This window comes from Salvelinus fontinalis, chromosome 20 (genome assembly GCF_029448725.1).
Source record: "Salvelinus fontinalis isolate EN_2023a chromosome 20, ASM2944872v1, whole genome shotgun sequence".
Lineage (NCBI taxonomy): Eukaryota > Metazoa > Chordata > Actinopteri > Salmoniformes > Salmonidae > Salvelinus > Salvelinus fontinalis.
This window is the reverse complement of record NC_074684.1, coordinates 40,903,586-40,931,065: the sequence shown is the minus strand read 5'-3', so window position 1 is coordinate 40,931,065 and position 27,480 is coordinate 40,903,586. Positions and strand designations below refer to the sequence as shown.

The window sequence follows — 27,480 nt, the reverse complement described above, 5'->3', positions numbered from 1 at the left end:
TGACCTTGAGCCTGCCCCTGACTTTGAGCCTGCCTGCCTGCCCCTGACCTTGAGCCTGCCTGCCTGCCCCTGACCTTGAGCCTGCCCCTGACTTTGAGCCTGCCTGCCTGCCCCTGACCTTGAGCCTGCCTGCCTGCCCCTGACTTTGAGCCTGCCTGCCTGCCCCTGACTTTGAGCCTGCCTGCCTGCCCCTGACTTTGAGCCTGCCTGCCTGCCCCTGACCTTGAGCCTGCCGGCCCCTGACCTTGAGCCTGCCCCTGACTTTGAGCCTGCCCCTGACCTTGAGCCTGCCTGCCTGCCCCTGACCTTGAGCCTGCCTGCCTGCCCCTGACCTTGAGCCTGCCGGCCCCTGACCTTGAGCCTGCCCCTGACTTTGAGCCTGCCCCTGACCTTGAGCCTGCCTGCCTGCCCCTGACCTTGAGCCTGCCTGCCTGCCCCTGACCTTGAGCCTGCCCCTGACTTTGAGCCTGCCCCTGACCTTGAGCCTGCCTGCCTGCCCCTGACCTTGAGCCTGCCCCTGACCTTGAGCCTGCCCCTGACCTTGAGCCTGCCGGCCCCTGACCTTGAGCCTGCCCCTGACCTTGAGCCTGCCCCTGACCTTGAGCCTGCCTGCCTGCCCCTGACCTTGAGCCTGCCCCTGACCTTGAGCCTGCCCCTGACCTTGAGCCTGCCCCTGACCTTGAGCCTGCCGGCCCCTGACCTTGAGCCTGCCCCTGACCTTGAGCCTGCCGGCCCCTGACCTTGAGCCTGCCTGCCTGCCCCTGACCTTGAGCCTGCCGGCCCCTGACCTTGAGCCTGCCCCTGACCTTGAGCCTGCCCCTGACCTTGAGCCTGCCTGCCTGCCCCTGACCTTGAGCCTGCCCCTGACCTTGAGCCTGCCGGCCCCTGACCTTGAGCCTGCCCCTGACCTTGAGCCTGCCCCTGACCTTGAGCCTGCCTGCCTGCCCCTGACCTTGAGCCTGCCCCTGACCTTGAGCCTGCCCCTGACCTTGAGCCTTTCTGCGGCCCTGTACCGTTTTGGACTTTGACCTGGTTCTGAACTCTTGCCTGTTCCCAGCCTGCCTTTTGCCTTCCACTTGGACATTGTTACTGTATATTGACATAATGACATTTGAAATGTATTTAGTCTTTTGAAATTTCTGTGAGTGTAATGTTTACTGTTCATTTTTATTGTTTTGAGAGAAAGAGAATGAGAGAGAGAGAAAAAATATGAAATAACAGCTGTGGTCTGGGCCCTAACTGTGGTCAGTGGGTTTATCCAAGGCCAGGACAACATATGGACGTTCCACTGTCAACAACACTAGCTGGGATAAATACCACAAACTACTTCTCATTGTGTGTGTAAGAGACCTCATCTCCATTAGTTAGGTGTCCCTGACAGTAAATACAATTTGTTTATGACATAATTACACTTAGTAGAGAATGTCTACAGTTGATTCACTGCTGTGAACCTTATCTGGCCACAGGGCTGAGCCTGGGGGTAGACGAGTTGTGTAGAGGTAGGGGTTAGACGAGTTGTGTGTGTTAAGAGCGGGAAATGGGGATGACTGCAGAGCTGAAGGGAAAGTCCCTGAGATTCCCGTCATCCAGAGAAAACAGCCAAGCTGGCATAAGAGTCTAACACTTCCCTAATCTGTTTGGTATCTCTAACACAGGAATGGGTAATTCAGTCCTCGGGGGCCGGAGTCACACTCCCCCTAGCAAACACAGCTGATTAAACTAGGTAAATCCCTGCAACAGAACAGTTTTGTATTTGGCTTTATGGCCACATCTAAAACCAAAAGCAAAATATTTTTGGGGGATAGTGATATTTAGAGCGTATGATTCCACAGTTGATTTCACACAACTGTATATAACCACCCCTACCCCTTTTTTCAGTCTGTCACACCTGAATATGTCATACTCAGCAATGTCCTTAAGCGAGATGGAGCAATTTAGCCAAGTCTCTGTGTGAACCAAAAACATCCGAGCTCATGTCAGGCAGATATCAAGTCCATCTTTGACATCAATCTCCGTACGTTGATATGTAACAGCCCAAGCCCTCTAAGTGATTTGAAAACAGAGGGTGTATCCATATTTAGGATAATTAAGTTATATAACATATAATTTGAACGTATAATTATAAACACATTAAAACTTCTTGCAACTATAGGGGGTGCTGTTTCGCATTAGCATAATTTTCTCTACAGATTAAACTGCCTAGTACTCAATTCTTGCTCGTACAATATGCATATTATTGTTATTATTGGATAGAAATCACTCTCTAGTTTCTATAGCCGTTTGAATTATGTCTCTGAGTGGAACAGAACTCATTCTACAGCACTTTTCCTCCCAGTGAGTGAGTTTTCAGAACTCTTGGCCTCTGGTTCCAGATCAGTTTTAAAGCCACTGTAAATCCTATGAGGATACAAACACTGCCCACGCCTTCCTCTAGATGTCAGTAAGTGGTGACAATTTGAATGGAGTCGATTGCGCAATCATTGGCTCTATAAATCACCAAATACCGGAAGTAGCGTTCCTTTGGACTCTGCGCTCAACGCAAGAAGGATATCTGACTGGCCTTTTTCCAAGCCTTGGTTTAGCCAGTAATATAGCGTCGGTCATCTTTTTACTCGTTATAGGTGTTAGAAACATCATAAGGTAGTTAATTTAAACTGTTTTATAGCAATTTATATCCGTTTAGTGCGATTTTGAGGCATTGCTTTGTAATACAATTTGAAGCTCCGGGCACGTTTCGGGGTCCCGGTCGTACATTAGTGGGCATTTCGACGGACAAGTGGACATCTTTCGACCAAAAGAAGATTAGACCCAAGAAAGGATTCATTGTCCAAGATTCTGATGGGAGAACAGCTCATAGTAAGAACAATTTATGATGATAAATCGTGTTTCTGTCGAAATATGTTACACGCTTATGCTGCCATTATGTTTGCTATAGCTTCGCTTGGCGCAACCTGTATTGAAAAGTAAGGATAATTTAAAAAATGTAATTCCGCGATTGTATTAAGAATTAAATTGTCTATCAATCGCTGTCCACCCTGTATTTTTTAGTCAAGTTTATGAGTATTTATGTATAAGACTAGATCACTGTCTAATATGGTGCACGACATTTTCTGACCAGCTGAGCTACTTTTGTCATTGTCTAACCATGATTTTGGTGGCTAAATATGCACATTTTCGAACAAACTCTATATGTATGTTGTAATATGATGTTACAGGAGTGTCATCTGAAGAATTCTGAGAAGGTTAGTGAAAAAATTAATATATTTTGGCGATGATAACGATATCGCTCTCTTTGGCTTGAATCAGTGCTCGGGTAACGTTTGCATATGTGGTATGCTAATATAACGATTTATTGTGTTTTCGCCGTAAAACACTTAGAAAATCTGAAATGTTGTCTGAATTCACAAGATCTGTGTCTTTCCATTGCTATGTGCTGTGTATTTTTAAGAAATGTTTTATGATGAGTAAATTGGTAATACACGTTGCTCTCTGTAGTAATTCTAGGAGCTTTGGTGAGATTTGTGATGGTGGCTGCAATGGCAAACTATGATTTATACCTGAAATATGCACATTTTTCTAACAAAACCTATCCTATACCATAAATATGTTATCAGACTGTCATCTGATGAGGTTTTTTCTTGGTTAGTGGCTATCAATATCTTAGTTTAGCCGAATTGGTGATAGCTACTGGTGTTGAGAGAATTTTTTGCTAACGTGTTTAGCTAATAGATTTACATATTGTGTCTTCCCTGTAAAACATTTAAAAAATCTGAAATGGTGGCTTTATTCACAGGATCTGTATCTTTCATTAGGTGTCTTGGACTTGTGATTTAATGATATTTAGATGCTACTATTTAATTGTGACGCTATGCTAGTGATGATAATCAGTGGGGGGGTGCTCCCGGACCCGGGGCAGAGGCTCCTGAAAGGTTAATTAAATAATAGCACTGGACGAGCTGTCTTCCAACCACAGTTGGCGTCCAAATGGGCTAACAGAGCCAACAGAGCCAACAGAGCCAACAGGGCTAACAGAACTAACAGAGGAATTATACTTTACGGACATAAGATTATTATTGACAATATTCAATATGTGGCTCAGGTAGTGCAATTCATCCAGGATGGCACATCAATGCGAACTGTGGCAAAAAGGTTTGCTGTGTCTGTCAGCGTAGTGTCCAGAGCATGCAGGTGCTACCAAGAGACAGGCCAGTACATCAGGAGACGTGGAGGAGGCCGTAGGAGGGCAACAACCCAGCAGCAGGACCGGTACCTCCGCCTTAGTGCAAGGAGGTGCACTGCCAGAGCCCTGCAAAATGACCTCCAGCAGGCCACAAATGTGCATGTGTCATCATATGGTCTCACAAGGGGTCTGAGGATCTCATCTCGGTACCTAATGGCAGTCAGGCTACCTCTGGCGAGCACATGGAGGGCTGTGCGGCCCCACAAAGAAATGCCACCCCACACCATGACTGACCCATCGCCAAACCGGTCATGCTGGAGGATGTTGCAGGCAGTAGAACGTTCTCCACGGCGTCTCCAGACTCTGTCACGTCTGTCACATGTGCTCATGTGCTCAGTGTGAACCTGCTTTCATCTGTGAAGAGCACAGGGCGCCAGTGGCGAATTTGCCAATGTTGGTGTTCTCTGGCAAATGCGAAACGTCCTGCACGGTGTTGGGCTGTAAGCATAACCCCCACCTGTGGACGTTGGGCCCTCATACCACCCTCATGGAGTCTGTTTCTGACCGTTTGAGCAGACACATGCACATTTGTGGCCTGCTGGAGGTCATTTTGCAGGGCGCTGGCAGTGCACCTCCTTGCACAAAGTCGGAAGTAGCGGTCCTGCTGCTGGGTTGTTGCCCTCCTACGGCCTCCTCCACGTCTCCTGATGTACTGGCCTGTCTCCTGGTAGCGCCTGCATGCTCTGGACACTACGCTGACAGACACAGCAAACCTTTTTGCCACAGTTCGCAATGATGTGCCATCCTGGATGAACTGCACTACCTGAGCCACTTGTGTGGGTTGTAGACTCCGTCTCATTCTACCACTAGAGTGAGAGCACCGCCAGCATTCAAAAGTGACCAAAACATCAGCCAGGATGCATAGGAACTGAGAAGTGGTCTGTGGTCACCACCTGCAGAATCACTCCTGTTTTGGGGGGTGTCTTGCTAATTGCCTATAATTTCCACCTTTTGTCTATTCCATTTGCACAACAGCATGTGAAATTTATTGTCAATCAGTGTTGCTTCCTAAGTGGACAGTTCGATTTCACAGAAGTGTGATTGACTTGGAGTTACATTGTGTTTTTTAAGTGTTCCCTTTATTTTTTTGAGCAGTGTATATAAAATATAATAATATGTAGATATAATCTGTACGATGATAACGCTATGAAGTAGAGGGATGAGTTACCTGAGCTGTTTTAGAGTCAATCTTTTATAAGATTGATCCACGTTGGTCGAGGAGAACTTTCGCCCCAAAATCAACAGGTGTAGACATTACCGTGAAATGTTCACTGACGAGCCCTTTCCCAACAATGCAGAGTTAACAATAAGGAAGCTATGTACAGGAAGTACCGGTACCGAGCAGTGGTGGAAAAAGTATAAATACCTTAAAAGAAAGAGAAGTAAAAGTGAAAGTCACCCAGTAAAATACTACTTGAGCCTGGTGTCAAGAAGGGCAGCAAAGAAGCCACTTCTCTCCAGGAAAAACATCAGGGACAGACTGATAGTCTGCAAAAGGTACAGGGATTGGACTGCTGAGGACTGGGGTAAAGTCATTTTCTCTGATGAATCCCCTTTCCGATTGTTTGGGGCATCCGGAAAAAATCTTGTCCGGAGAAGACAAGGTGAGCGCTACCATCAGTCCTGTGTCATGCCAACAGTAAAGCATCCTGAAACCATTCATGTGTGGGGTTGCTCCTCAGCCAAGGGAGTGGGCTCACTCACAATTTTGCCTAAGAACACAGCCATGAATAAAGAATGGTACCAACACATCTTCCGAGAGCAACTTCTCCCAACCATCCAGGAACAGTTTGGTGACAAACAATGCCTTTTCCAGCATGATGGAGCACCTTGCCGTAAGGCAAAAGTGGTAACTAAGTGGCTCGGGGAACAAAACATCAATATTTTGGGTCCATGGCCAGGAAACTCCTTAATCCTTAATCCCATTGAGAACTTGTGGTCAATCCTCAAGAGGCGGGTGGACAAACAAAACCCCACAAATTCTGACAGACTCCAAACATTGATTATGCAAGAATGGGCTGCCATCAGTCAGGATGTGGCCCAGAAGTTAATTGACATCATGCCAGGGCGGATTGCAGAGGTCTTGAAAAAGAAGGGTCAACACTGCAAATATTGACTCTTGCATCAACGTGATGTAATTGTCAATAAAAGGCTTTGACACTTATGAAATGCTTGTAATTATAATTCAGTATTCCATAGTAACATCTGACAAAAATATCTAAAGACACTGAAGCAGCAAACTTTGTGGAAATTAATATTTGTGTCATTCTCAAAACTTTTTGCCAAAACTGTACTGTAGAGGAGTCCAGTCTCATCAGATAGTATCAGTATCTACTGTAGTCCAGTCTCATCAGATAGTATCAGTAACTAATGTAGAGGAGTCCAGCCTCATCAGATAGTATCAGTAACTACTGTAGTCCAGTCTCATCAGATAGTATCAGTAACTACTGTAGTCCAGTCTCATCAGATAGTATCAGTAACTACTGTAGTCCAGTCTCATCAGATAGTATCAGTAACTACTGTAGTCCAGTCTCATCAGATAGTATCAGTAACTACTGTAGTCCAGTCTCATCAGATAGTATCAGTAACTACTGTAGTCCAGTCTCATCAGATAGTATCAGTAACTACTGTAGTCCAGTCTCATCAGATAGTATCAGTAACTACTGTAGTCCAGCCTCATCAGATAGTATCAGTAACTACTGTAGTCCAGTCTCATCAGATAGTATCAGTATCTACTGTAGTCCAGTCTCATCAGATAGTATCAGTAACTACTGTAGTCCAGTCTCATCAGATAGTATCAGTAACTACTGTAGTCCAGTCTCATCAGATAGTATCAGTAACTACTGTAGTCCAGTCTCATCAGATAGTATCAGTAACTACTGTAGTCCAGTCTCATCAGATAGTATCAATAACTACTGTAGTCCAGTCTCATCAGATAGTATCAGTAACTACTGTAGTCCAGTCTCATCAGATAGTATCAGTATCTACTGTAGTCCAGTCTCATCAGATAGTATCAGTAACTACTGTAGTCCAGCCTCATCAGATAGTATCAGTAACTACTGTAGTCCAGCCTCATCAGATAGTATCAGTAACTACTGTAGTCCAGTCTCATCAGATAGTATCAGTAACTACTGTAGTCCAGCCTCATCAGATAGTATCAGTAACTACTGTAGTCCAGTCTCATCAGATAGTATCAGTAACTACTGTAGTCCAGTCTCATCAGATAGTATCAGTAACTACTGTAGTCCAGTCTCATCAGATAGTATCAGTAACTACTGTAGTCCAGTCTCATCAGATAGTATCAGTAACTACTGTAGTCCAGTCTCATCAGATAGTATCAGTAACTACTGTAGTCCAGTCTCATCAGATAGTATCAGTAACTACTGTAGTCCAGTCTCATCAGATAGTATCAGTAACTACTGTAGTCCAGCCTCATCAGATAGTATCAGTAACTACTGTAGTCCAGTCTCATCAGATAGTATCAGTAACTACTGTAGTCCAGTCTCATCAGATAGTATCAGTAACTACTGTAGTCCAGTCTCATCAGATAGTATCAGTAACTACTGTAGTCCAGTCTCATTAGATAGTATCAGTAACTACTGTAGTCCAGTCTCATCAGATAGTATCAGTATCTACTGTAGTCCAGTCTCATCAGATAGTATCAGTAACTACTGTAGTCCAGTCTCATCAGATAGTATCAGTAACTTCTGTAGTCCAGTCTCATCAGATAGTATCAGTAACTACTGTAGTCCAGTCTCATCAGATAGTATCAATAACTACTGTAGTCCAGTCTCATCAGATAGTATCAGTAACTTCTGTAGTCCAGTCTCATCAGATAGTATCAGTAACTACTGTAGTCCAGTCTCATCAGATAGTATCAGTAACTACTGTAGTCCAGCCTCATCAGATAGTATCAGTAACTACTGTAGTCCAGTCTCATCAGATAGTATCAGTAACTACTGTAGTCCAGTCTCATCAGATAGTATCAGTAACTACTGTAGTCCAGCCTCATCAGATAGTATCAGTAACTACTGTCGTCCAGTCTCATCAGATAGTATCAGTAACTACTGTAGTCCAGTCTCATCAGATAGTATCAGTAACTACTGTAGTCCAGTCTCATCAGATAGTATCAGTAACTACTGGAGTCCAGTCTCATCAGATAGTATCAGTAACTACTGTAGTCCAGTCTCATCAGATAGTATCAGTAACTACTGTAGTCCAGTCTCATCAGATAGTATCAGTAACTACTGTAGTCCAGTCTCATCAGATAGTATCAGTAACTACTGTAGTCCAGTCTCATCAGATAGTATCAGTAACTACTGTAGTCCAGTCTCATCAGATAGTATCAGTAACTACTGTAGTCCAGTCTCATCAGATAGTATCAGTATCTACTGTAGTCCAGTCTCATCAGATAGTATCAGTAACTACTGTAGTCCAGTCTCATCAGATAGTATCAGTAACTTCTGTAGTCCAGTCTCATCAGATAGTATCAGTAACTACTGTAGTCCAGCCTCATCAGATAGTATCAGTAACTACTGTAGTCCAGTCTCATCAGATAGTATCAGTAACTACTGTAGTCCAGTCTCATCAGATAGTATCAGTAACTACTGTAGTCCAGTCTCATCAGATAGTATCAGTAACTACTGTAGTCCAGTCTCATCAGATAGTATCAGTAACTACTGTAGTCCAGTCTCATCAGATAGTATCAATAACTACTGTAGTCCAGTCTCATCAGATAGTATCAGTAACTACTGTAGTCCAGTCTCATCAGATAGTATCAGTAACTACTGTAGTCCAGTCTCATCAGATAGTATCAGTAACTACTGTAGTCCAGTCTCATCAGATAGTATCAGTAACTACTGTAGTCCAGCCTCATCAGATAGTATCAGTAACTAATGTAGAGGAGTCCAGTCTCATCAGGATCCTGGATTATCAGCTGACTGGGTCTCCAGCTGGGGTGACTGGGTCTCCAGCTGGGGTTAGTGGGGTGACTGGGTCACCAGCTGGGGTTAGTGGGGTGACTGGGTCTCCAGTTGGGGTGACTGGGTCTCCAGCTGGGGTTAGTGGGGTGACTGGGTCACCAGCTGGGGTTAGTGGGGTGACTGGGTCTCCAGCTGGGGTTGGTGGGGTGACTGGGTCTCCAGCTGGGGTGACTGGGTCTCCAGCTGGGGTTAGTGGGGTGACTGGGTCACCAGCTGGGGTTAGTGGGGTGACTGGGTCACCAGCTGGGGTTAGTGGGGTGACTGGGTCTCCAGCTGGGGTTGGTGGGGTGACTGGGTCTCCAGCTTGGGTGACTGGGTCTCCAGCTGGGGTTAGTGGTGTGACTGGGTCTCCAGCTGGGGTTAGTGGGGTGACTGGGTCTCCAGTTGGGGTGACTGGGTCACCAGCTGGGGTTAGTGGTGTGACTGGGTCTCCAGCTGGGGTTAGTGGGGTGACTGGGTCTCCAGCTGGGGTTGGTGGGGTGACTGGGTCACCAGCTGGGGTTAGTGGGGTGACTGGGTCACCAGCTGGGGTGACTGGGTCTCCAGCTGGGGTTAGTGGGGTGACTGGGTCTCCAGCTGGGGTTAGTGGGGTGACTGGGTCTCCAGCTGGGGTGACTGGGTCTCCAGCTGGGGTGACTGGGTCTCCAGCTGGGGTTAGTGGGGTGACTGGGTCTCCAGCTGGGGTGACTGGGTCTCCAGCTGGGGTTAGTGGGGTGACTGGGTCACCAGCTGGGGTGACTGGGTCTCCAGCTGGGGTTAGTGGGGTGACTGGGTCACCAGCTGGGGTTAGTGGGGTGACTGGGTCTCCAGCTGGGGTTAGTGGGGTGACTGGGTCTCCACCTGGGGTTAGTGGGGTGACTGGGTCTCCAGCTGGGGTTAGTGGGGTGACTGGGTCTCCAGCTGGGGTTAGTGGGGTGACTGGGTCTCCAGCTGGGGTTAGTGGGGTGACTGGGTCACCAGCTGGGGTTAGTGGGGTGACCTGGGGTGACTGGGTCTCCAGCTGGGGTTAGTGGGGTGACTGGGTCACCAGCTGGGGTTAGTTGGGTGACTGGGTCTCCAGCTGGGGTTGGTGGGGTGACTGGGTCTCCAGCTGGGGTGACTGGGTCTCCAGCTGGGGTTAGTGGGGTGACTGGGTCACCAGCTGGGGTTGGTGGGGTGACTGGGTCTCCAGCTGGCGTTGGTGGGGTGACTGGGTCACCAGCTGGGGTTAGTGGGGTGACTGGGTCTCCAGCTGGGGTTAGTGGGGTGACTGGGTCTCCAGCTGGGGTGACTGGGTCTCCAGCTGGGGTTAGTGGGGTGACTGGGTCTCCAGCTGGGGTTGGTGGGTGACTGGGTCTCCAGCTGGGGTGACTGGGTCTCCAGCTGGGGTGACTGGGTCTCCAGCTGGGGTGACTGGGTCTCCAGCTGGGGTGACTGGGTCTCCAGCTGGGGTTAGTGGGGTGACTGGGTCACCAGCTGGGGTTAGTGGGGTGACTGAGTCTCCAGCTGGGGTTAGTGGGGTGCCTGGGTTAGACTGCCTTAGACCGTCGCACCGATTGCCCCTTTAACAGGCTCCATGTTGACGCAGGCAGCGTCAGGGAAACACAGTATGACACAGTGATTAAATTGATACGTTATGAACGGGGTGCTTCAAGGTCTTCCACCTGTCAGCCTGGTTTATATTTTATGGAACAAAGCTGCCTGGAGGATTCACATCTGATTTAAGAGGTGCTGGATGAATCAAACAGTCAGATGAATCAGACAGTCAGATGAATCAGACAGTCACATGAATCAGACAGTCAGATGAATCACACAGTCAGATGAATCACACAGTCAGATGAATCACACAGTCAGATGAATCACACAGTCAGATGAATCACACAGTCAGATGAATCAGTCAGTCAGATGAATCAGACAGTCAGATGAATCAGACAGTCAGATGAATCACACAGTCAGACAGAGAGTCAGTCTGGTAGGGTGCGGTGGAACAGCCAATTAAAGGAACAAAAAACAGCTGGTAAAAGCAGTGAACGAATGGACTCTAGTTGAGGTTTATACTATGTGGAACAGCTATCATGTTGTTACTGTCTGTCAGTACAATGAATAACCTCAGATGGCTGTCTGGGAGTGACCGAGAATAGAGAGAGGAGAGGAGAGAAGGAGAGGAGGGAAGGAGAGGAGAGAGGGAGGGGGGAGAAGGGGAGGAGGGAAGAATAGGAGGGAGGGAGAGGGGGAGGGGGGAAGGGGGAGAGAGAGAGAGGGGGTGGGGGGGAGAATGGAGGTGGGAGGGAGGGAGGGTTGAGAAGACAACGAGAGGAGGGAAGGAGAGCGGGGAGAGAGGGAAGGGGGAGAGAGAGAGGGGGAGAATGGAGGTGGGAGGGAGGGTTGAGAAGACAACGAGAGGAGGGAAGGAGAGCGGGGAGAGAGGGGGAGGGGGGAAGGGGGGAGAGAGAGGGGGGGGGAATGGAGGTGGGAGGGAGGGTTGAGAAGACAACGAGAGGAGGGAAGGAGAGCGGGGAGAGAGGGGAGGAGGGAAGGGGGAGAGAGAGGGGGGAGAATGGAGGTGGGAGGGAGGGTTGAGAAGACAACGAGAGGAGGGAAGGAGAGCGGGGAGAGAGGGGAGGAGGGAAGGGGGAGAGAGAGAGGGGGAGAATGGAGGTGGGAGGGAGGGTTGAGAAGACAAGGAGAGGAGGGAAGGAGAGCGGGAAGAGAGGGGAGGAGGGAAGGGGGAGAGAGAGGGGGAGAGAGAGGGGGAGAAGGCAGAGCGTGGAGTAAGAGAGTAGAGGAAAGGAGAAAATGTCATTTTTTTAAGAGGAAAATAGCTGAGTGGGTGACAGCCAGACGCCGGACTGCTACGGGGTCTGAAGTGGAGAGAGAGGTTGTGGTGGAGAGCTGCCAGCGTCTGTGTGGTCCAGGCGTTCCTGCCTCGAGAAAGCCATCCAGGGCAGGGAAGGGTACACACAAACACCGACACACACACACACCGACACACACACACACACACACACACACACACACACACACACACACACACACACACACACACACACACACACATACCGACACACACACACTGACACACACACACACATCGACACACACACACACACACACACACACTGACACACACAACAACACACACACTGACAAACACACCCACACACACACACCGACACACACACACACACAACAAAACACACACACACACACCGACACACACACACACACATCAAAACACGCACACACACACTGACACACACAACAACACACACACTGACAAACACACCCACACACACACACACACACCAACACACACACACACACCAAAACACACACACACACATCGACACACACACCAACACACACAGAAACACAAACACAAACAGTCGTGCTGTAAGTTTTAGTCATTAGCTGGACTGAGCCAGGCTCTCTCACTACCTACTCAGGGTAAAGCATGAATCTGTAGCTCTCAGAGATTCTTCAACCCTGACACCAGAGACGTGTTACACTCTGTCTCAGGCTCCTCCCTCTCCTTCCTCCTCTCTGATGGGTAGGTTTTGTGTTTTAAAGTCTTGGCATTACTTTATAATGGAACCTCATAAGACATTTGTCTGACTTCTCTCTCTGATCTTTGTCTCCCTCCTTGTCTCCCTCCTTGTCTCTCTCCTTGTCTCTCTGATCTTTGTCTCTCTCCTTGTCTCTCTGATCTTTGTCTCCCTCCTTGTCTCTCTCCTTGTCTCCCTCCTTGTCTCTCTCCTTGTCTCCCTCCTTGTCTCCCTCCTTGTCTCCCTCCTTGTCTCCCTCCTTGTCTCCCTCCTTCTCTCTCTCTGTCTCCGTCTCTCTCCTTCTCTCTCCTTGTCTCCCTCGTCGTCTCCCTCCTTGTCTCCCTCCTTGTCTCCCTCCTTCTCTCTCTCTGTCTCCGTCTCTCTCCTTCTCTCCCTCCTTGTCTCCCTCCTTGTCCCCCTCCTTGTCTCCCTCCTTGTCTCCCTCCTTGTCTCCCTCCTTCTCTCTCTCTGTCTCCGTCTCTCTCCTTCTCTCTCCTTGTCTCCCTCCTTGTCTCCCTCCTTGTCTCCCTCCTTGTCTCCCTCCTTGTCTCCCTCCTTCTCTCTCTCTGTCTCCCTCCTTGTCTCCCTCCTTGTCTCCCTCCTTCTCTCTCCTTCTCTCTCTCTGTTGCTCTATATTCTCCCCCTCTCACTCGTCTCTGCTGAGTGATTTTATTTGTCCGGCTCTTGTTGGATGTGTTGTAAAGACAGTTATGAAAACGGCTTCAGCAGACAATGTGTGTGTGTGTGTGTGTGTGTGTGTGTGTGTGTGTGTGTGTGTGTGTGTGTGTGTGTGTGTGTGTGTGTGTGTGTGTGTGTGTGTGTGTGTTTTAAGAGTGGACCACTGAACCACTAATATAGTCTCCAGTCTGCCAACACTGACACCAGACATGTAACACCCTGACCAGAACCAGACCAGTACCCCATTCTCAGACTAGAACAGAACCCCAGACCAGTACCCCATACTCAGACTAGAGCAGAACCCCAGACCCATACTCAGACTAGAACAGAACCCCAGACTCAGACTAGAACAGAACCCCAGACCCAGACTCAGACCAGAACAGAACCCCAGACCCATACTCAGACTAGAAGAGAACCCCAGACCCATACTCAGACAAGAACAGAAACCCATTCTCAGACTAGAACAGAACCCCAGACCAGTACCCCATACTCAGACTAGACAGAACCCCAGACCCATACTCAGACCAGAACAGAACCCCAGACCCATACTCAGACTAGAAGAGAACCCCAGACCCATACTCAGACTAGAACAGAACCCCCTTACCCATACTCAGACTAGAAGAGAACCCCAGACCCATACTCAGACTAGAACAGAAACCCATTCTCAGACTAGAACAGAACCCCAGACCAGTACCCCATACTCAGACTAGACCAGTACCCCATACTCAGACTAGAACAGGGAAAGCTGCAGGAATGGTCTGAAGTCATGGAGGGCATAATGGGAGGGCTCGGACTGCTCCTTGTGACCCCAGACTCAGACCAGAACTAGAATAGAACCCCAGACTCAGACCAGAACTAGAATAAAACCCCAGACTCATACCATAACTAGAATAGAACCCCAGACTCATACCATAACTAGAATAGAACCCCAGACTCAGACCAGAACTAGAATAGAACCCCAGACTCATACCAGTACTAGAATAGAACCCCAGACTCAGACCAGAACTAGAATAGAACCCCAGACTCAGACCAGAACTAGAATAGAACCCCGGACTCATACCAGAACTAGAATAGAACCCCGGACTCATACCAGAACTAGAATAGAACCCCAGACTCATACCAATACTAGAATAGAACCCCAGACTCAGACCAGAACTAGAATAGAACCCCAGACTCAGACCAGAACTAGAATAGAACCCCGGACTCATACCAGAACTAGAATAGAACCCCGGAACCCTACTTAAAATCAAATCACATTTTTATTTATCACATACACATATTTAGCAGATGTTATTGCGGCTGTAATGAAATACTTGTGTTCCTAGCTCCAACAGTCCAGTAGTATCTAACTAAATGCTTGTGTTCCTAGCTCCAACAGTGCAGTACTATCTAACTAAATGCTTGTGTTCCTAGCTCCAACAGTGTAGTAGTATCTACCTAAATGCTTGTGTTTCTAGCTCTAACAGTGCAGGAGTATCTAACTAAATGCTTGTGTTCCTAGCTCCAACAGTGTAGTAGTATCTAACTAAATGCTTGTGTTCCTAGCTCCAACAGTGCAGTAGTATCTAACTAAATGCTTGTATTCCTAGCTCCAACAGTGCAGTAGTATCTAACTAAATGCTTGTGGTCCTAGCTCCAACAGTGCAGTAATATCTAACTAAATGCTTGTGTTTCTAGCTCCAACAGTGCAGTAGTATCTAACTAAATGCTTGTGTTCCTAGCTCCAACAGTGCAGTAATTTCTAACTAAATGCTTGTGTTCCTAGCTCCAACAGTGCAGTAGTATCTAACTAAATGCTTGTGTTCCTAGCTCCAACAGTGCAGTAATTTCTAACTAAATGCGTGTGTTCCTAGCTCCAACAGTAGTATCTAACTAAATGCTTGTGTTCCTAGCTCCAACAGTGCAGTAGTATCTAACTAAATGCTTGTGTTCCTAGCTCCGACAGTGCAGTAATTTCTAACTAAATGCTTGTGTTCCTAGCTCCAACAGTGCAGTAATTTCTAACTAAATGCGTGTGTTCCTAGCTCCAACAGTGCAGTAATTTCTAACTAAATGCGTGTGTTCCTAGCTCCAACAGTAGTATCTAACTAAATGCTTGTGTTCCTAGCTCCAACAGTGCAGTAATATCTAACTAAATGCTTGTGTTCCTAGCTCCAACAGTAATATCTAACTAAATGCTTGTGTTCCTAGCTCCAACAGTGCAGTAGTATCTAACTAAATGCTTGTGTTCCTAGCTCCAACAGTGCAGTAGTATCTAACTAAATGCTTGTATTCCTAGCTCCAACAGTGCAGTAGTATATTACAATTCACAACAATACACACAAATCTAAAGTAAAAGAATGGAATGAAGAAATATATAAATATTAGGACGAGCAATGTCGGAGTGGCATTGACTAAATACAGTAGAAGACCGTAGATACATATGAAATGGGTAAATCAGTATGTAAACATTTTTAAAGTGACCAGTGTTCCATTATTAAAGTGATCAGTGATTCCATGTCTATGTATAGAGGGCAGCAGCCTCTAAGGTGCAGGGTGGAGTAACATTATTAAAGTGACCAGTGATTCCATGTCTATGTATAGAGGGCAGCAGCCTCTAAGGTACAGGGTGGAGTAACATTATTAAAGCGTGATTCCATGTCTATGTATAGAGGGCAGCAGTCTCTAAGGTGCAGGGTGGAGTAACATTATTAAAGTGACCAGTGATTCCATGTCTATGTATAGAGGGCAGCAGCCTCTAAGGTGCAGGGTTGAGTAACCGGGTGGAAGCCGGCTAGTGATGGCTAATTAACAGTCTGATGGCCTTGAGATAGAAACTGTTTTTCAGTCTCTCGTTCCCAGCTTTGATGAACCTGTACTGACCTCACCTTCTGGATGATAGTGGGATGAACAGGCAGTGGCTTGGGTGGTTGTTGTCCTTGATGATCTTTATGGCCTTCCTGTGACATCGGGTGGTGTAGGTGTCCTGGAGGGCAGGTAGGTTGCCCCCGGTGATGCGTTGTGCAGACCTCACCACCCTTTGGCGAGCCTTACGGTTGAGGGGGGTGCTGTTGCCATACTAGGCAGGTAAACAGCCCGACAGGATACTCTCAGTTGTTTATCTGTAAAATTTGTGAGGGTTTAGGAGCAAAGCGAAATTGCTTTAGCCTCCTGAGGTTGAAGAGGCCCTGTTGCGCCTTCTTCATCACACTGTCTGTGTGGGTGGACCTTTTCAGATCATCAGTGATGTGTACACAGAGGAACTTGAAGCTTTCCACCTTCTCCACTGCGGTCCCATCAATATGTATAGGGGGGTGCTCCCTGTGCTGTTTCCTGAAGTCCACGATCATCTCCTTCGTTTTGTTGATGTTGAGTGAGAGATTATTTTCCTGGCACCAGTCTCCCATGGCCCTCACCTCCTCCCTGTAGGCTGTCTTGTCGTTGTTGGTAATCAGGCCCACTACTGTTGTCTCGTCTGCAAACTTGATGATTGAGTTGGAGGCGTGCATGGCCACCCAGTCATGGGTGAACAGGAAGTACAGGAGGGGGCTGAGTACACACCCTTGTGGGGCCCCAGTGTTGAGGATCAGCGAAGTGGAGGTGTTGTTTCCTACCTTCGCCACCTGGGGGGGGGGGGCGGCCCGTCAGGAAGTCCAGGACCCAGTTGCACAGGGCGGGGTTCAGACCCAGGGCCTCCAGCTTGATGATGAGCTTGGAGGATACTATGGTGTTGAATGCTGAGCTGTAGTCAGTGAACAGCATTCTCACATAGGTTTTCCTCTTGTCCAGATGGGTTAGGGCAGTGTGCAGTGTGATGGCGATTGCGTCGTCTGTGGATCTATTGGGGCGGTAAGCAAATTGAAGTGGGTCTAGGGTGACAGGTAGGGTGGAGGTGACATGGTCCTTGACTAGTCTCTCAAAGCACTTCATGATGACAGAAGTGAGTGCTACGGGGCGATAGTCATTTAGTTCAGTTACCTTAGCTTTCTTTGTGTACAGGAACAATGGTGGCCATCTTGAAGCATGTGGAGACAGCAGACTGGGATAGGGAGAGAGATTGAATATGTCTGTAAACACTCCAGCCAGCTGGTCTGCGCATGCTCTGAGGACGCAGACACCGAACATTAGATAGTAATATACTCGGAAGAGGTGGATGGTGTGCACGCCTCCTAAGTCGGACGAGAAGTCCACTCCGAATACCTCTTCTCCGACGGCAGTGTTTTGGAGCAGCCTCTGGAATAGGATCAATTGTCCTGGGTGGTACGAACGAAATATCACATTCGGGAAAGTTGTATCCCTGGTTGTAATGCCGGTGAGTTACTGCCGCTCTGATAACCAAAAGTTATTTCCGGCTGTTTTTAATAACACAAAAAAAACGTTCTGGGCAAATTATGTAAGAAATAACACACAAAAAAACGAAATACTGCAAAGATGCTTTGGAGGTAGAAACAGAGCTGCCATGTCTGCTGGCGTCATCTTCAACCACTTATATCAGACAAGAACTAGAATTTAACCCCATACCCACACTTATACCAGACCAGAACTAGAACAGAACCAGAACTAGATCAGAACCCCCAGACCCATGCTCAGACCAGAACTAGAACAGAACCAGACCAGACCTGATCAGAACTAGATCATACCCATACTCAGACCAGAACTAGAACAGAACCAGACCAGAACCCCAGATCCACACCAACATATTTACCACCAAGTCATCTACACCACAGTGTTTTCCCTCCCCTTAGCTGGGTTACCATGATGTTGGCCACAGTGTTTTCTCTCCCCTTAGCTGGGTTACCCTGTTGTTGGCCACAGTGTTATCCCTCACCTTAGCTGGGTTACCCTGTTGTTGGCCACAGTGTTTTCCCTCCCCTTAGCTGGGTTGCCATGTTGTTGGCCACAGTGTTTTCTCTCACCTTAGCTGGGTTACCCTGTTGTTGGCCACAGTGTTTTCTCTCCCCTTAGCTGGGTTGCCATGTTGTTGGCCACAGTGTTTTCCCTCACCTTAGCTGGGTTACCCTGTTGTTGGCCACAGTGTTTTCCCTCACCTTAGCTGGGTTGCCATGTTGTTGGCCACAGTGTTTTCCCTCACCTTAGCTGGGTTGCCATGTTGTTGGCCACAGTGTTTTCCCTCACCTTAGCTGGGTTGCCATGTTGTTGGCCACAGTGTTTTCCCTCACCTTCTTATCGGCTCTGAACGGACAGCCTCGTTCTGGTGCTCTAACTATACCTATCATTACTAGGTACTGAGTGGGTACGGTCCGTCAGCAGTGTGTAACCGTGTGTGTGTGTCTGTCACACTGCTGATGGTCCCTACACACTCAGTACCTAGTGATAATACGTATACTTAGAGCACAGGAACAAGGCTGTCCGTTCAGAACTGCTAATGACAGCAAAACACACACACAGTGGCCAACCACAGGGTAACCTAGAGCAGTCATCTCATTAAGCACCGTGAGCACAGAGAGAGACACAAACACCCAGTTAGCCTCTAGCTAATACCACAGTCTCATACAACCAGTTAGCCTCTAGCTAATACCACAGTACCATACAACCAGTTAGCCTCTAGCTAATACCACAGTACCATACAACCAGTTAGCCTCTAGCTAATACCACAGTACCATACACCCAGTTAGCCTCTAGCTAATACCACAGTCTCATACAACCAGTTAGCCTCTAGCTAATACCACAGTACCATACAACCAGTTAGCCTCTAGCTAATACCACAGTACCATACAACCAGTTAGCCTCTAGCTAATACCACAGTACCATACACCCAGTTAGCCTCTAGCTAATACCACAGTACCATACAACCAGTTAGCCTCTAGCTAATACCACAGTACCATACACCCAGTTAGCCTCTAGCTAATACCACAGTACCACACAACCAGTTAGTCTCTAGCTAATACCACAGTACCATACACCCAGTTAGCCTCTAGCTAATACCACAGTACCATACAACCAGTTAGCCTCTAGCTAATACCACAGTACCATACAACCAGTTAGCCTCTAGCTAATACCACAGTACCATACAACCAGTTAGCCTCTAGCTAATATCACAGTACCATACACCCAGTTAGCCTCTAGCTAATACCACAGTACCATACACCCAGTTAGCCTCTAGCTAATACCACAGTACCACACAACCAGTTAGTCTCTAGCTAATACCACAGTACCATACACCCAGTTAGCCTCTAGCTAATACCACAGTACCATACAACCAGTTAGCCTCTAGCTAATACCACAGTACCATACAACCAGTTAGCCTCTAGCTAATACCACAGTACCATACAACCAGTTAGCCTCTAGCTAATATCACAGTACCATACACCCAGTTAGCCTCTAGCTAATATCACAGTACCATACAGCCAGTTAGCCTCTAGCTAATACCACAGTACCATACAGCCAGTTAGCACCTAGCTAATATCACAGTACCATACAACCAGTTTAATAATCAAACCAGCTGGAGAACGTTCCCAATGTCAAACCAGCTGGAGAACGTTCCCAATGTCAAACCAGCTGGAGAACGTTCCTAGAACATTACCAAAATAGAAATGAAATGTAACATTTGAACTTTTAGGAAACATTCTGTTAAAGTGATGATATATCAAGACAAAAAACATTCATCAAAGTTCATTAAATGTGTTGATGATGTTCCGAAGCCAAGCACCTATCCTGCACCATCCCCAGAACGTTGTGGAAAGGTTGTATGATAACCATAGGACAACCATGCTCTCACCAAGCTCTAAGAAACATATGGTCCTCAGAACTTTACAGCGCATTCTGAAAAAATAAAAATAAAAACTGTTTTCACTTTGTCATTAATGAGGAAAACGTTTAATTGAATCAATTAGAATAAGGCTGTAACGGAAAAGGGGGAGGGGTCTGGATCCTGTCCGAAGGCATTGTACATGCTAACTGGGCTAGGTCTGGGAGAAGGAACACATCAACTCAGAACCAGTGTTCTCTTCAACTTACACTCCTGTACAAGTCATGTGACTTCCTGTACAAGTCATGTGACTTCCTGTACAAGTCATGTGACTTCCTGTAGAAGTCCAAACACATCAACACATTAATAACAGGGCTCTTGAAGTCACACAGATACTCTCTTAACAATTCCCTATCTCACTCTTCCACTGAATGAAGGAGAGAGCATTTAACAACAGTAATACAAGTTGTAATCTTTGCTTGCTTACTGGGTAACTGTAAAGCACTTAGTGCCAACGGTTTGATGTAAAGAAAGGCTTTTTATGAAATAGATTTGAATGATTTGATTGAATATTACAGAATGACAAAACAGAGGCAACGTTTTTTCCCCGTGATAACGGATGTTATCATGGGGAAAAAACGAGCATCAATCTACAGTCATGAAATAATGACAGCCCGTCCTAAATGTGTTCTCAATCTCTGAGATCGAAACACACAGTCATCGTCTGTTTTGCCTCTCAGTTACAAAATGTGTTTTTATAAGGCGGAGTCTGACTTTCCAATGTTAAGACGCGCCAGCGTTCTCGCCCTCTCTGGAAAACATTATATGTTGATTCAACTTACTATTTCCATAGCCTTTTGTCAAGCTTTATCAACTTTACACTTCAACCTATCCTAACTTGACTAATAAACGGTAAGTTGACTTAACTATTTGCCCGTATAACTTACAATTCCTAGTTCAATCAATTTCAACTTTTGTTATATGAACTTTAAACTTAAGAGTTTTCCCAGCTAAGACCACATTTACTTTGACTAATAAAAGAAAGTCAAGACAATTTAACAGTTTGACAGAATAATCTACTATTTATAGTGGAATAAATCTACTATTTATAGTGGAATAAATCTACTACTTATAGTGGAATAAATCTACTATTTATAGTGGAATAAATCCAATATTTATAGTGGAATAAATATACTATTTACAGTGGAATAAATATACTATTTATAGTGGAATAAATCTACTATTTATAGTGGAATAAATCTACTATTTATAGTGGAATAAATCTATTATTTATAGTGGAATAAATCTACTATTTATAGTGGAATAAATCTACTATTTATAGTGGAATAAATCTACTATTTATAGTGGAATAAATCTACTATTTGTAGTGGAACAAATCTACGGTTTATAGTGGAATAAATCTACTGTTTATAGTGGAATAAATCTACAATTTATAGTGGAATAAATCTACTATTTATAGTGGAAAAAATCTACAACTTATAGTGGAATCAATCCACTATTTATAGGGGAATAAATCTACTATTTATAGTGGAATAAATCTACTATTTATGGTGGAATAAATCTACTATTTATGGTGGAATAAATCTACTATTTATAGTGGAATAAATCTACTATTTATAGTGGAATAAATCTACTATTTATAGTGGAATAAATCTACTATTTATAGTGGAATAAATCTACTATTTATAGTGGAATAAATCTACTATTTATAGTGGAATAAATCTACTATTTATAGTGGAATAAATCTACTATTTATAGTGGAATAAATCTATTATTTATAGTGGAATAAATCTACTATTTATAGTGGAATAAATCTACTATTTATAGTGGAATAAATCTACTATTTATAGTGGAATAAATCTACTATTTGTAGTGGAACAAATCTACTGTTTATAGTGGAATAAATCTACTGTTTATAGTGGAATAAATCTACTGTTTATAGTGGAATAAATCTACAATTTATAGTGGAATAAATCTACTGTTTATAGTGGAATAAATCTACTACTTATAGTGGAATCAATCCACTATTTATAGTGGAATAAATCTACTATTTATAGTGGAATAAATCTACTATTTATAGTGGAATAAATCTACTATTTATGGTGGAATAAATCTACTATTTATAGTGTAATAAATCTACTATTTATAGTGTAATAAATCTACTATTTATAGTGGAATAAATCTACTATTTATAGTGGAATAAATCTACTATTTATGGTGGAATAAATCTACTATTTATAGTGGAATAAATCTACTATTTATAGTGGAATAAATCTACTATTTATAGTGGAATAAAGTTACTATTTATAGTTGGATAAATGTAGGTTTTAGGTAGAGAACTCATTTTGAAATGACTTTATATTTCCCAATGAATCTAACTTACGATCAGGTAAAGTGTAATGTACAGTATTTACATTGATTTATCAACCCTAACCCAAACAACAACAGCATAGAGATTTCAGCGGGGAACTTTACGCTCCCAACTGGCTCTGGCTCATGTCTAAGATGTTTTGACTGTTTTAAAACGGGCAGTGCACTCGGTAATGTCAACCCGCCAACAGACAGACCACTTTCACTACAGCACCATTCTCCGTGAAGTCAACTCAACTCAAAAACATGTGTCAACTCAACAAATGTATAAAATGTATTTGACTTGATGGTGAATGCACCAATTTGTAAGTCGCTCTGGATAAGAGCGTCTGCTAAATGACTTAAATGTAAATGTAAATGTTGATAAAACGAGTCATTCTGACTGAATCTCAAAATATTTTTTGGGGGGGGTGATCTTCCATCTGTAGATGCTCTAGATTGTCATACTATCAACACACTATCTGTTGATAAGCAACTGCTTGCTGAGGTTAAGGTTAAGGTTAAGGTTAAGGTTAGGGCTAGGGTTAGGGCTAGGATTAGGATTTGGGTTAGGGCTAGGATTAGGGTTAGGGCTAGGATTAGGGTTAGGGCTAGGGCTAGGATTAGGGTTAGGGCTAGGATTAGGGTTAGGGCTAGGGTTAGGGTTAGGTTTAGAATAAAGGGTTAAGGTTAGGGCTAGGATTAGGATTAGGGTTAGGGCTAGGATTAGGATTTAGGGTTAGGGCTAGGATTAGGGTTAGGGCTAGGGTTAGGGTTAGGTTTAGAATAAAGGGTTAAGGTTAGGGATAGGATTAGGGTTAGGGCTAGGGTTAGGTTTAGAATAAAGGGTTAAGGTTAGGGATAGGATTAGGGTTAGGGCTAGGATTAGGGTTAAGGTTTAGGGTTAGGTTTAGAATAAAGAAGGTTAGGGCTAGGATTAGGGTTAGGTTTAGGGTTAGGTTTAGGGTTAGGTTTAGAATAAAGGGTTAAGGTTAGGGTTAGGTATAGAATAAAGGGTTAAGGTTAGGGCTAGGATTAGGGTTGGTGCTAGGATTAGGGTTAAGGTTTAGAATAAAGGCTAGAATAGAGGTTGGGTTAGTAGATAGTTAGTTGACATTTTACTGATAGTCTATAGTCTATCCAAATAAAGTGTTGCCCACTGCCCTCCCTCCCTCCCTCCTCTACCTCCCCCCCACCCTATACGTTCCCTTACCTCCCTCCCTCCTCAACCTCCCTCCCTCCTCTACCTCCCTCCCTCCCTATACGTCCCCTTACCTCCCTCCCTCCCTCCCTATACGTCCCCTTACCTCCCTCCCTCCCTTTCCTATACAACCCCTTACCTCTCTACCTCCCTCCCTTCCTCCCTATACGTCCCCTTACCTCCCTCCCTCCTCTACCTCCCTCCCTCCCTATACGTCCCCTTACCTCCCTCCCTCCCTTTCCTATACAACCCCTTACCTCTCTACCTCCCTCCCTCCCTCCCTATACGTCCCCTTACCTCCCTCCCTCCCTATACGTCCCCTTACCTCCCTCCCTCCCTCCCTATACGTCCCCTTACCTCCCTCCCTCCCTCCTCTACCTTCCTCCCTCCCTATACGTCCCCTTACCTCCCTCCCTCCTCTACCTCCCCCCTCCCTATACGTCCCCTTACCTCCCTCCCTCCCTCCTCTACCTCCCTCCAACCCTATACGTCCCCTTACCTCCCTCCCTCCCTCCCTATACGCCCCCTTACCTCCCTCGCTCCCTATACGTCCCCTTACCTCTCTACCTCCCTCCCTTCCTCCCTATACGTCCCCTTACCTCCCTCCTCTACCTCCCTCCCTCCCTATACGTCCCCTTCCCTCCCTCCCTCCTCCATCTCTCCGTAGCCCAGTGTGTGAAGGGCCTCTTAATTACAACTTACTAAGACTGGGCGATGGAGCGAGGGAGGGAGGGGAAGAGGGGAAAGTTTTTTAGTGATGTGATAGTGTTCATTGAGACGCCAGAGTTGAGAATAATGTTTTTATGAATAGAGAGCGAGGGAGGAAAACAAGGGAGGAGGGAACAGCTGCCTGCCAGACCAGTTGGCACTAGATGGAAATAGTCAAGTTTTTTTCCCCCTCTTCAGTTGTTTTTATAAGCACCATTAAACCGAGCTAAGTCTACCACTCTGCTACCCTGTATACCTCTACACACACACACACACACACACACACACACACACACACACACACACACACACACACACACACACACACACACACGCGCACACACGCACACACACGCACAAACACACACACGCACACACGCGCACACATGCACACACACACACACACACACTCACGCATGCACGCACACACCGTTTTAGAATTATTTCGAAATTCAGTCCAACAACACTTGATGAGGTGTGTGTATGTGTGTGTGTGTGTGTGTGTGTGTGCGCGTGCGTGCGTGTACTCACTCCGAGGCTCGCGGGGTCCGTCCACGGTGACTTTAATGGCTCGATGGTACGTTGCCACCTGAGGAGGGTTGGTGAACACGGTGATGGTCAGCGTGAAGCTCTTTCCTGGGGAAACATCAGAGTCAGAGGACAGTCATTACCTAAGGGCCTGCGTTCAATACCTTCTTCCTTATCTATCTTTCCTTCTTTCTTTCCTTCCTTCCTGCCTTCCTCACTTTCTTCCTTTCCTTCCTTTCCTTCCTTCCTCTACTCTTTGGATTCAACAGTAAAAACATGACCCCTCAATGTCCTATCCTGTCATCCCTGTTTGAAACAGTGAAGGTCTGTCCATATAGTCTCCTGGCCTGGTCTGTTTGAACAGTGAAGGTCTGTAGGTCTGTCCATATAGCTTCCTGACCTGGTCTGTTTGAACAGTGAAGGTCTGTAGGTCTGTCCATATAGTCTCCTGACCTGGTCTGTTTGAACAGTGAAGGTCTGTCCATATAGTCTCCTGACCTGGTCTGTTTGAACAGTGAAGGTCTGTAGGTCTGTCCATATAGCTTCCTGACCTGGTCTGTTTGAACAGTGAAGGTCTGTAGGTCTGTCCATATAGTCTCCTGACCTGGTCTGTTTGAACAGTGAAGGTCTGTCCATATAGTCTCCTGACCTGGTCTGTTTGAACAGTGAAGGTCTGTAGGTCTGTCCATATAGCTTCCTGACCTGGTCTGTTTGAACAGTGAAGGTCTGTAGGTCTGTCCATATAGTCTCCTGACCTGGTCTGTTTGAACAGTGAAGGTCTGTCCATATAGTCTCCTGACCAGTGAAGGTCTGTCCATATAGTCTCCTGACCTGGTCTGTTTGAACAGTGAAGGTCTGTCCATATAGTCTCCTGACCTGGTCTGTTTGAACAGTGAAGGTCTGTCCATATAGTCTCCTGACCTGGTCTGTTTGAACAGTGAAGGTCTGTCCATCTAGTCTCCTGACCTGGTCTGTTTGAACAGTGAAGGTCTGTCCATATAGCCTCCTGACCTGGTCTGTTTGAACAGTGAAGGTCTGTCCATATAGCCTCCTGACCAGTGAAGGTCTGTCCATATAGTCTCCTGACCTGGTCTGTTTGAACAGTGAAGGTCTGTCCATATTGTCTCCTGACCTGGTCTGTTTGAACAGTGAAGGTCTGTCCATATAGTCTCCTGACCTGGTCTGTTTGAACAGTGAAGGTCTGTCCATCTAGTCTCCTGACCTGGTCTGTTTGAACAGTGAAGGTCTGTCCATATAGCCTCCTGACCTGGTCTGTTTGAACAGTGAAGGTCTGTCCATATAGCCTCCTGACCAGTGAAGGTCTGTCCATATAGTCTCCTGACCTGGTCTGTTTGAACAGTGAAGGTCTGTCCATATTGTCTCCTGACCTGGTCTGTTTGAACAGTGAAAGTCTGTCCATATAGTCTCCTGACCTGGTCTGTTTGAACAGTGAAGGTCTGTCCATATAGTCTCCTGACCTGGTCTGTTTGAACAGTGAAGGTCTGTCCATATAGTCTCCTGACCTGGTCTGTTTGAACAGTGAAGGTCTGTCCATATAGTCTCCTGACCTGGTCTGTTTGAACAGTGAAGGTCTGTCCATATAGTCTCCTGACCTGGTCTGTTTGAACAGTGAAGGTCTGTCCATATAGTCTCCTGACCTGGTCTGTTTGAACAGTGAAGGTCTGTAGGTCTGACCTCTTGTCTGTCCGTGTACAGTTGCGTGGGCCGAGACGGGGTAAGGTATTTTAATAGTCATTTCCTCTACAGATAATCCAAGCAGTTGCTGCTAAGCCTAGTGTGTGTGTGTGTGTGTGTGTGTGTGTGTGTGTGTGTGTGTGTGTGTGTGTGTGTGTGTGTGTGTGTGTGTGTGTGTGTGTGTGTGTGTGTGTGTGTGGAGTGTTATGATTCAGAGCTGCCAACTCAGCACAAACATTAACGGCAGAGGTATGTGGACGCGTCATGTAACCATGGCTACCCACAGGAAAAAGGAAGTGGGAGGGGTGTTGCTGTGGTGAACAGCTGGTAGTGCGGTCCACGTGTCAGACAGACAGACAGAGACAGAGAGACACAGACAGAGACACAGACAGAGAGACAGAGAGAGACAGAGAGACACCAACAGAGAGACAGAGAGACACAGATAGAGAGACAGAGAGACACCAACAGAGAGACAGAGAGAGACAGAGAGAGACACCGACAGAGAGACAGAGAGAGACAGAGAGACACCAACAGAGAGACAGAGAGAGACAGAGAGACACCAACAGAGAGACAGAGAGAGACAGAGAGACACCGACAGAGAGACAGAGAGACACAGATAGAGAGACAGAGTGACAGAAAAAAAAACTCCCTAGAAGGGCAGGAACCTAGGAAGAAACCTAGAGAGGAGCCAGGCTCTGAGGAGTGGGTGTGCCGGGTGGAGATTATAACAGAACACGGCCATGAAGTATTGTTCTTCCTATTTGTGACACTAGGCGTATGTCGCCGAGAGACAGACAGTCTCTCAGACAGTCTCTCAGACAGTCTCTCTGTCTCTCTCTGGGTGTCTCTCTCTGTCTCTCTCTGTC

The 27,480-nt window shown here is 46.2% G+C and overlaps 1 protein-coding gene across 1 annotated transcript in view; it reads right to left on the bottom strand.

Moving 5' to 3' along the window:
- The window catches only part of LOC129817829 (runt-related transcription factor 2-like), a 130,471-nt gene that overhangs the window by 83,059 nt on the left and 19,932 nt on the right, over window positions 1–27,480 (bottom strand). The window contains exon 3 of the mRNA XM_055873405.1: window positions 24,923–25,027. Within this exon, the coding sequence (XP_055729380.1) occupies window positions 24,923–25,027 (105 nt within the window). The remainder of the gene's footprint in view (window positions 1–24,922; window positions 25,028–27,480) is intronic.